We start from the raw sequence: 10,949 nt of genomic DNA, 5'->3' as shown, positions 1-10,949 counted from the left end.
GGCTCAAGCTACTGCAAGCCACATTTTAGTTGAATATCAGGAAAAACCTACAGTACTAACTGTTAGATCAGCATGACCATGGGACCAATTATCTTGAGAGGTGGTGAAGGGCTCCAAGACTGGAGGCATTCAAGAGGAAATTTAGGCAACCGCCTGGCAGTTAATTCCTGCACCGAGCAGGGTGTTGGGCTCAAGGGCCTTATAGGCCCCTTCCAACTTCATGATTCTATGCTACTATGATTTTAACACATCCAGTGTTACACTTACTCTAAGTTTGTATGAGACAGACCTTAGCTTATGGTGTGTTTGTCAGATTATTGTTTCTTCAGTGTCTTAAACATTTTGGCTCATTTGTTTACCAAACAGGAAATGGAAGCATATATCCCAGAATGATATGGCATGTTGGTAACTATATCCCTTCTCAATTTGCATCCTTATGGTTGGAGCTTTGGTTAAATCAGTTTAGGACCACACCTTTTCTTAGATTCTGGAAACATCTCATTCTTGCATTGACACGAGGAGAACAACTTTCATACAGTGCAGGAGATGCAGCGATTTTATGGTTTAGTGTTGATAAGGTCAAACTAGCCATGGTGACACCTGCCTTCCTTATATATATAGTAGATTACAGCAGTATGGGGGTTCCTGTACAGAGGGTTAGCTTTGAAGTGTCTTCTGAAATTGCACTTGGTGGAGAATGCAGCAGTGAGAATGCAGAGAGTCATGTTACACTTAGGCAATATTGCTAGGAAGCTGGGGGACGTTATGTGGATTTGTTCCCAAATTTTTGCATGAGATAATAGTGCTGATGGAAAATGTTCTGACTCTGTCCATCCACAACATCTGCTCTTTGCAACTATTTCAAGAGGGTACAACCTTAAGGATAAAAACTTAGAGCAGTAAGAGAATTACTTTACAAAAACCAAGAAATTCAATTCTTCAAAAAAAAGAGCATACAATAGGTTTATGAACATTGGCTGTTGTGCTTCTGTATCCACAATTCACAAAACCCAGAAATGGCCCAATATTCCTGCAAAATAGTATCCCTTTGTTGCCAGCAGGAAAAAAAGATGCCAGGTTTTACATAGCAAAAGGCAACCTGAATGTTGACAAATCTAACGGCAGCAGTCAAATGCAGCCATTCTCAAACCTTTTTTAGCCACCTCCATAAAAACAATATGAAATATGCAGTAGGTTGAATTTTCCCTCGCTTGGTATCACTTGGTGAATAGCTGTGAGCAAGAAAAGGTATCCTGTAGACCAGTGGTTCTTAAACTTTTTTGAGTTACCACCCCCTTTTATAATAGCCAAGTAACCTGCAACATCCTCATCACATTTGCATAAAAAGGCAGCCATCCTTCCCCAACATGGTGGCATAGTCGATGCTGCTACTGCGCGTCCTCCCACTGCTCCTGCTGCTGACTTCACTACCATTTCAAAATTGGAGAGAAAACAGGCAGGAGAAGATTAAAAGTAGAGAGAAGAGAAGGCAAAGGACTTCAAAGATGGGCCAGGGGACAGAAGGACATTACAGTACCCAAGGAGGGAGCAAAACCTTCATGCAGAGGATCCCTTTCAGAATCACTGTGACCCACGATCCCCCCCTTTCGGGGTTCCGAACCCCATATTGGGAAACTAGTAGCAGCAGCAGTGACAGATCCTAGTACAGTTCATGGCAAAGCAAAGCTTTGATTTATCACATGTGAGTGAGAGTGCATGTGGTTGTTAATGAGTATGTGTCACATGAAGGAGTACCACATCATAGCTCAAAAGAGTTCAGAGTATGACTGGTCCAACTGTAGAATGCCGCAAGGCACACCAAGAGAAAAAAAGCACCCAGTATGTTCTTTTCATTTGTTTGATCAAGTAAAAATTCCATAGTTTGGCAGTTCTATTCAAAGGCATGAACAGAAGAGAAGAAAGGTGAAAGCAAGTACTGTAGTATATTAGTTTAATTTGTTTACTCAGATTATAACTTCCTAGTTTGGCAGTTCCACACAAAGGCATGACCAGACTGGGTGATGTTCTCTTTTGGTGCGCACTCCCTGCACTGCATAGTTTTGGAGCTGAATGACTGTATGTAGCATTAAAATTATTGTGGATTCTGTTAAAAATGTAAAGGAAAATTGTTATTTTAAAAGCAATACAAAGCAGTGAGAGGGTCTAGGCAAAAGTTTCAATTCCACACCTCACACATTCTCAAGACATGTTTAGCAAAGTTTCAGGTTATTTAAAAATGTTCATGGTGTACAATTCAGAGACAAAATAAGTGAAAGGACAGCCAATACTAACACACACACACACACACACACACACACACACACACACACACACACACACACAAAACCAACCCACTGAGGGTGGAACATGCAAACATATTGAATCTACTCAGCATTAGTAATAACATTAGGTGAAATCTGATAAGTCAAAACTAGAGTAGGCCCATTTGAATCAATGGAACTTATAGAGGAGTTGATTCATCAAATCCCCGTTGATTCAGTGGACCTACTCTCGTTGCAACTTACTACTGGATTTCTGCCATTCTCTATTTTTCAGAGAAAATATCAGAACTGTAATTAAAGAACACAAGGCAAACAGCAGTACAGTTCCCCTCTGGTCATTCCCTAGCTTAAAATTTGAACTATTCTTTGGACAATTATCAAAACATGTGACATTGCTAGATAACTTGCTCAAGTGTTTTCAGTTAAAAATAGGTAACCAAACAGAGAATAAAAGTAAGCATCGTCTAGCAATTGATCATGTAGTGCAGTGCTTCTGGTAGAGAATCTTAAACAAAGAGACCCTGTATGCAAATATAACCCTCAACCAAATATCACACCAAGTACTCCTAACAGGGAAGATTAACCAATGCATAATAAAAATAAAACATCAAAGGAATATTCAGAGTGATTCCAGTGAATGTTCCACTGCTTTCATATTAGTGGAACTAGAGGAAGCCATGAGAAAATACAAGAATGTTGAAGTGGTGGGAACTGATGATATTCAAATCCAGTGAATTAATGATTTTGGGCAAAACACATTGGAATTATTTGTTCAGCACTTTAATAACTGATGGATAAGGTAACAAATTTTAAAAATTGGGCAGAAGGCAAAAATAATCGCTTTACTGAAACCAGGCAAAGAAGCCTCAGACCGCAAAAGCTACAGGCCAGTCTCCCTACTATGCCCTGTATTCTTGAATGAATTATATTAAATCATACAACCCCTAAAACTGAACCTTTTCCAATTCCAGAACAGATAGATTTTCGACCTGGCAAGAGCTATATGGCTCAAATCTTAAATATAACCTGACATATAAATGATGGTTTTGAAACATGTAAAATAACTGGAACAGCATTTGTCAGCCTTACTGCAGCATATGGTATGTAGCCCACCATCAATTGCTGCTCAGAAAGCTCTACCTTCTTTATTAAAGATGGTGGACTAACAGAAATAATAGATGTTCTACTTCAAAACTGAAGATTCTTTGTCAATCATATCAACATTCATTTCAATATTGGGGTATAGGTTGGTTCATTGACCAAATGCTTCATCTCTTTTCTAAAAATGAAAATAAACTATTGTATTCACAAATGGGATCTAATGGTTGTTGTGGGTTTTTCGGGCTCTTTGGCCGTGTTCTGAAGGTTGTTCTTCCTAACGTTTTGCTAGTCTCTGTGGCCGGCATCTTCAGAGGACATTTTACTTCAGTTACACAGAGATACAATCATACTGTCACTTATAAGAAACTGCAGATTTTAATGCTTAAATAGAAATCCATTCTTACAAATTGAGGAAAACTACAGGTATGATTATCATACAAAATTCTTACAGCTGTGAAGAGGTTGTAGGTACAACTTCTTAAAAATATATGTAGAGTACACTTAAGTCGCAGGCAATATGCTTAAGTCGTGTTCCAAAAATGTTTCACAATAAAAGAGTTTAAAATAGACTGGCAAAAAATTAAGTTATGCTATAATTATATTTCGCAACTTCAGGAGTGTAAATGGTACAATTAAAATACAATTTTTACTTCAGTTTATGTTCAGCACACCAGGCACTTTGTTGTGCAACATTTTCTTTCTTTCTGAAAGAAGATGCCTGGGTATCAATATTTTTTCTTAATTTTCATGGAGGACAAACCTGAAGTCCAAAGAAAATCTCTTCAAGGAGACCAAAGAACTGGGTGCAGAGAGATGCCCTCAAGAGCATCAATCAACACTTCACAGTCAAGGGAAATTTCCACAACATGTGAAGACATCAGCTTCTGCTCAATGTTTTTTTTCCCAATTTGTTTTTTCTATAAAACAAAAAATAAATAAATAAAGCACAGCTACTCAAAAAACCCTTAAAAACATGAAAAATGCACACACATATGCCGGGGCCATGTGGAGATACACCCATTTTCCTTATCACCCCCTTTCTTTTTACACAGCTTCATTCCCCTTCCAAAACTGCATTGACACTTGTGAAGACAACTCTACCCTTTTTGAAAAGATAACTTAATAAAGTCTCACAAAATATCACTAAAACCATCCCCATATATTGATTTCTTCTTAATTTTCATATTACATATTCTGTCATAAATTGCTGTATTCCAAACTTATTTGTACTGACCATCCAATTAAAAACATGCTTAACCTTCCAATTCTTTGCTACCCTTAATCTTACTGCTCTTAATACATTTGGAATTAATTCTTTCATTGTCCAACTCCACCGATCTTTTATCAAATATCTAATACAGTAGAACCCCTGTATCTGCGGGGCATCGGTTCCAAGGTTTTCTTCAAAGACAATTAAGAATCCATTTCCCTTTTTGCCTGAGAGTGTTGAGGAAGGAGCTGGCTGGAAGGCAGGAATGGTGGAAGGTGGGAAACCTTTTTCTGGGGAGCAGTTTGGTTTAGATTCATCCAGCCCAGCTCTTGAGATTATAATGCTCTGGAACATAGAGGAAGCTGCTGGGAGACTAGGTGAAATTGTGGTAGTCTACTTATATAGCATAGTGTCTACAGTTCCAAACTGTATTTCTATTTTTTATGTAATATTTTTAATACCTGTATCTTCAGACTGTGGATAAGTAAATCAGTGGATACTGATCCTATGGTTAAGGGGGTCCTATTGTATTGATCAAAGAGCTATTTTAGGGCAAACCTCTATATCTAGCTGTACTATTCCATTTATTTCTTTAAAAACCAAACTTCAAAAATGTTAATATATATTCTTACGTTCCCACCACATATGGAAATAAGTTCCTACTACCTCACATCCTCTCCACCACAATTTAGACTCTTTAGTATCCTTAATTTCAGTTCTGTTCAATGTTCAAGAGTAGCTATTAAGGAGCCTGTCAGCCTCGGGTGGAAGAATGTTACGCAGATCTCAGATCTGGCAGTAGCACATGTATCATGGCATCAACCCAGGTCCCTTCTCCTCCTTCCTCTTTCTTCTCTTGACCATCAGCCTCCTGGAGTCCTGTATTAACTCATTTTTATCTGGCTCCTTGCTGCCTTGGGGACGTGCTTCTCATCAAGCTACTTCTTTCTCCCCAGCTGTCTTCTCTCCCTCCTTTCTTGTGCTTTAACCTTTTCCCTTCTCTGAGCTCTTTCAGCCATCTCAAAAGCAACCTGGCATGCTCAGCCCCTCACACAGAGATAAGGCTTTTCACCAAAATTGTTCAAACCCAGACGTTTGGTAACACAGAGGGAGAGCAGATATCTTGAGAGTGGATCGATCGGTCATGGTAAAAATCCCTCAGATAGGGTGAGGAGAGGCTCTGGTGGGAAGAATGCCTTAGAGATGGCAGGACGTCTGGTGGGAGTCTCTTCTCAAGTCTGTAACGTTATGGTGCACACAGGAACTCGTGAAAGTTCTCTTGGTGTTCCTTTTGCAGACTGCTGTGGTATCCCGAAGAGAATCATGCCATAAATGGAGTGGAGGCTGAAGCCAATGTCTTCATGAACTCTGCGCAGTGGATCATGCATTACCTCTCTATGGAAGCAGGTGTTGAGGTTCAGCAGCCAGCTGAAAGTCCAGACGTCTAAACTGAGGAGAAGCAAGCAATCTGTGGAGTCTGTGGAGATGCTTTTCCTTGACAAAAGCACTACCAATTAGATCTCATCATCACAGCATGGCAGGAAGTGTCCCTCACCCTGCAACATTCACTCCAGTGGCTGGTTTTCAAAGCTGAAGCTCTGATGCTGTTTTGATGAAATCTGCTGCGCATGGTATAGCAGCCTATAGAGACTGAATTTGGATGTAAAGCTGCCTTCCAAACGCTGGTGTTGCAGCTGAAGCTTCTGGCCTAGGGCTCTGTGGGCATTCTGTCCTGCCCAGCAAGTTGAACTTGGCTCGTCTCTCTGTTTGCTTAAAGGCTAACCATATTCATATGCATTTGTTGCATATTAATCCTAAAGTGTGCCTCAAAGTAGCTCACGTATGTTAAAGAAATTTAAGTACCAACAAAGGAAAGAGAAGAGAAAGGCCTGCAGTTGAGCTTAAATTTTTAAAATAAGTAAAGCAAGCAGTGTTTTGGGATGCACATAGAAAATGGTGGTTGATTGAGCAGCAAATGCCACTTACTGTTAAAGAGTAAGGAACAATCATTTATATACTACTACTAACCACATATGCAGATGAAAAAAGTCAGGAGAGGGAAGAATCTTCAGATCTTGGCAGAATTTAAATGGGAAAGGCAGAAATAAAAAACAGAAACAAAACATTTTCCTCAAGCAGTTAAAGCTCTGTTCTTCAAAGCATCTGCATAGCTGCCTGCTTGAGTTTGGGGTTAACCATCACCAAGATGGCAGCCTGAGCAGGGGAGTACGCCATCATCACTACTGAAACAAGGACTGCTGCTTTTCTCTCCAAAGATGCAGCTATAGCCAAACCCTGTGCCACAACAAATGAAATGTAAAGGACCAGGAGATAGAGCACTGTCCCGGCTGCCTTCCGATGAGCTTCTGTTTGGAGGCTCTTTAAACTGGATTTGTTACCTTTTATACGGCAGATGTGCCTACAGAGTGAGCCGACAACCAGGATGGAGCAAAGAAAAACCACAAGCAAGGGGAAGCCGGAACCAACACTTAAAAAAGAGAGTTTGAAAGTAGGAGAAAGGTATAGTGTTGTGTTTCCTTGAGTCCCATTTGTAACATTGGCCATTGTCTTGCTTTTAATTGACAGCAAAATATTTCGGAATGCAATCCAGCTAATAAAAAGCGGGATGATCAGAGATCCCAGAAGAAGACGAGGTATAAGCCATGATATCTTCCGTTTCCACCACAGGAAGAGGGACTGAGTGCTGTTCACTATCTTGACGCAATAGAAGACACACAGCCAGGCAGTGAACCAGAATCTGGATGTCACAATGAAGATAGAAAAAGGAAAGAGTTTTGCTGTTGCATCATCGCTCATGGTGCTATTTGAAAATATAGTAAAGTAATGTGGAGCCAATATGACTGCAGCGCAGAGATTGGATATGCCAAGACTCAGAAGGAGTTGCTCACTGGAAGCGAGGCTCTTGCTTTTAGCCCAGTCACGGATTGTCACAGTAACAATGAAGCCATTGGAGATGAGCCCGCCAAGGGCCAAATCCGCTACAGTTACCAGAAGGGCAACAATTTGGGCAGAAGACATGTTTCCTGATCTTCCAGTTGTTGCAGACTGTTCCATAAAAGTGGTGTTTACTCTGCCAATCAAAGTCATTGAGATTGAAAGTCCAGGCAGCCGATCTGTAGTGTAGTTGGGTGCTGTTGTATATTTTTTTTTCTGTGGGTTTGAGTATTGTGCTGTTCATCAAAGTATGCAAATGAACAGCGCTCTTGGGTAATACATTTCCATAGCATTTGTCTGGAACATAGATGCTGGTACAAACTAGATTGAAGGGCATGTCTCCTGACGTCAGGGAATGGGAAGAGATAGAGGCTTTGCTGTCAAAACATGGAACTCTTCTGAAAAAAGCGAAAACAGAAAGGTTTCTGTAGGACCCAATAGGCTCTTTACCTTCCTTATCCTTTCAGTTGCTCCTTAAATTATGTGTAGCATCATTCTGGGCGGTCAGTTCCTTGAGGTTTCTTTTTATGTAATGTATGTCTCTTTCTGCTCCAATAAAACTTGGCTCTGATGAGGCCCATGCTCTTACCAGTTTCCGTTCACTTTTTCCTTTACCTAGGACAGGGTGGTGAGCTTTTAGCAACCCAAACATTTAGGACTACAGCTTGAAGAATCCTCAGCCTGTGTGGCCAATTATAAAGGACTTGGAAGTTGTCATCCAAAATATCTGGAGTGCGAGATGGTTGCTACCACTGACCAAGGTCAAAAACCCTGGTCGCCTCTTAGTTTCTGAGCAAAAGTATTTCACTGCACTCAGGATAGCTGTTGCTATACTGAAGATTTTAACTTTTTTGGAACACTGTTTCTAAGAATATACCATTTCACAAGTTAGTTCCTCTGCATTTAGTTCAGCTTACTCTAAGTGTGCATGAAACTGTGACCTGAAATTATGTTATATTTGTCAAATTATTGTTTCTGCAGTGTCTTAAACATTTTGGCTCATTTTAGGTACCTAGCTGTGGAGACAGAGGTTGGGAGCTCAGTTTCCCACACTACCTCCTATGGGCCGATACAGCAAACTGAACACTCCACGGGCACCCCCAGAAAAGGTAAAGGTAAAGGTTCCCCTTGACAATTTTTGTCCAGTTGTGTTCGACTCTAGGGGGCGGTGCTCATCCCCGTTTCCAAGCCGTAGAGCCAGCCTTTGTCTGAAGACAATCTTCCGTGGTCACATGGCCAGTGCGACTTAGACACGGAATACTGTTACCTTCCCACCAAGGTGGTCCCTATTTATCTACTTGCACTTGCATGCTTTCGAACTGCTAGGTTGGCGGGAGCTGGGACAAGCGACGGGCGCTCACTCCGTTGCGTGGATTCGATCTTACAGCTGAAGCTCTACAGATCTTACAGTACAGAGGCTTCTGCGGTTTAACCCGCAGCGCTACCACATCCACCACCACCACCCAGAAAAAGGGAGTGGTAAAACCACTTCTGAGTGCTCTCTACCTGGAAAACTCTGTAAAAAAGGGTTGCTATAAGTCAGAATTTTCCTGACAACACATGATTATTATTATTTTAATTACGTAAAGAAGAGAAAATGAAAAGTCATGTTCCAGAATGATATGGCACAGAAGTAACTATATCCCTTCTTAATTTGCATCTTTATTGTGGGAGCTCTAGCTTCGATGACACTGTCCAACCATCTCAACTGATATAATACTTCACCATAAAATTGAAGAAAAACTCAATTTCTCTTCAGTGTACACCTCTGTAATCTGTATCAGATAACTGTTTACACTTCTGCACTCTGTGTCAGATTAGAATTACATTGCATAGTGATTCTGTTGTGCAGCAGAGTAAATCAAATTTCTTCAAGGGAACTCTTAAAAATGGGGGCAGCTTGAACAAAAGATTCAAATAGGCTAACAGCAACACAAAAAGCAGCTTATTTCACTGTGTATCTGCACCCTCAGTTGGCATAAATCTTGGCAGCACATTCGTTCAGGTTAAGAAATCTGCAGAGGCTTTTGCTGTTGCACACTGTGTTGCATGACTTGTTGTACAACATCAAACATCTGCATTTGTGAACAAATGAGATTAGACAGCTCAAATTAGCTCAAAAATTCATGTGTCAAACTAGCTGCTAGCAGCATGAAACTGCAGCTGGCAGCATAAATATTTTAGCAGATATATTGTGCATAACAAAAAACAGTGTTTGCTTAATAAAACTTGAAACACCATATACCTGAATGAGCACTATTCCCTTCAAGTGTAGTTAAGAAATAATTAAGTGATAGGGATTGTTTTTGCTTTGTTATCATATCATGGTCATGACAATGTCCTTCAGAGCCCAGTTCTAACTATCTTTGAAAGAACAGAGGCAAGAAAGAAAGCTTCCAATAAGGACTGTATCTGATAGATGGCCTTCACATACATGTGGCTTTTAGCCAAAGGTGAAAATAAATGTAGTATGTAAATTTCCAAGAGAACAAAAATGACAAATGATGAAGCTGTTTTTAAAAATAAGTTTGTTAAGGTGAAATATATGACATTTGAACATATTCCTCAGAGCACTGTATGATTTTATAAAAAATTTTAGTAGTTTGAATCTGTCAGGTTTGTCAGAGTTGACATTTATCTCTTTTGAGGTTAGCCCCAGTGTGAGATTTAGATAACCATTATTTCAATGTACATTTTATTATTGAGGTATAGATTGTTTCACAGAGAATATGACTAAACTATAGTTTCATTCATGGTGAAGTAAGTCTGTCTCCAAACATTCACATTTTATTCATTATATTTTTTCCCAAGTAGACAAGTGTTTTATTTATTATTTATTTAAATGATTTTATTTATTGATTTTATTTAAATAAATAAGTGATTTCAGTCTAAATTACATTAATAAGTAATTTCAGGCTACATTGTTTCTACAAACTTTATTCATCTAATTGCTTCTATGTTGCATATGCATGAAAAATATAATTCCACAAATCCAGAAACTGAACAAAGTCTAACTTTTAGTACAGTCATGTTACTTCAGTTACACAGAAATACAATCATATGGTCGCTTAAGAGAAATTGCAGATTTTAATGCTTAAACAGAAATCTAATCTTGCAGTTTGAGAAAAGCTGCAGGTACAATTGTCATCCAAAATCATTACAGCTATGAAAAAAGCTGTAGGTTTAAATGCTTACAATTATGTGGAGACTCCTCTTAAGTTGCAGGCAATATACTTAAGTCATGTTCCAAAAATGTTTCAAAATATGTAAGGGTTTAATATATGCTAACAGGAACTTAAATAATGGTATAATTGTGTTTCAAAATTGCAGGAGCATAAAAGGCACAATTAAAATGCAATGAGCACGGTCATAGTCGTAAGAATGCTATTACAATAAATTCC

The 10,949-nt window shown here is 39.4% G+C and overlaps 2 protein-coding genes across 7 annotated transcripts in view; one reads left to right on the top strand and one right to left on the bottom strand.

Annotated features, from left to right (window-relative positions):
- Positions 1-10,949, top strand: part of LOC110076737 (acylamino-acid-releasing enzyme) — a 70,660-nt gene that overhangs the window by 53,544 nt on the left and 6,167 nt on the right. For 5 of the 6 annotated variants that reach the window (XM_072989831.2, XM_072989835.2, XM_072989830.2 and 2 more), the window contains one exon: positions 8,557-8,657. In XM_072989831.2, the coding sequence (XP_072845932.2) occupies positions 8,557-8,657 (101 nt within the window). Of the gene's footprint in view, positions 1-5,890; positions 8,120-8,556; positions 8,658-10,949 lie in introns of those variants that run through there. The other variant, XM_072989834.2, reaches the window with a different exon arrangement.
- On the bottom strand, positions 5,045-7,637 carry LOC110077880 (taste receptor type 2 member 4). The gene has a single exon (XM_020791439.3). The coding sequence runs from the start codon at positions 7,630-7,632 to the stop codon at positions 6,748-6,750; it is 885 nt and encodes a 294-aa protein (XP_020647098.3). The 5' UTR covers positions 7,633-7,637; the 3' UTR covers positions 5,045-6,747.

Source organism: Pogona vitticeps, chromosome 2 (genome assembly GCF_051106095.1).
Source record: "Pogona vitticeps strain Pit_001003342236 chromosome 2, PviZW2.1, whole genome shotgun sequence".
Taxonomy (NCBI): domain Eukaryota; kingdom Metazoa; phylum Chordata; class Lepidosauria; order Squamata; family Agamidae; genus Pogona; species Pogona vitticeps.
Note: the sequence above shows the minus strand (reverse complement) of the source record. Positions and strands in the feature narration are given on the sequence as shown.

Bases quoted from the DNA above. Each gene is read 5' to 3' on its own strand.
- LOC110077880 (XM_020791439.3), bottom strand. From the start codon at position 7,632: ATGTCTTCTGCCCAAATTGTTGCCCTTCTGGTAACTGTAGCGGATTTG.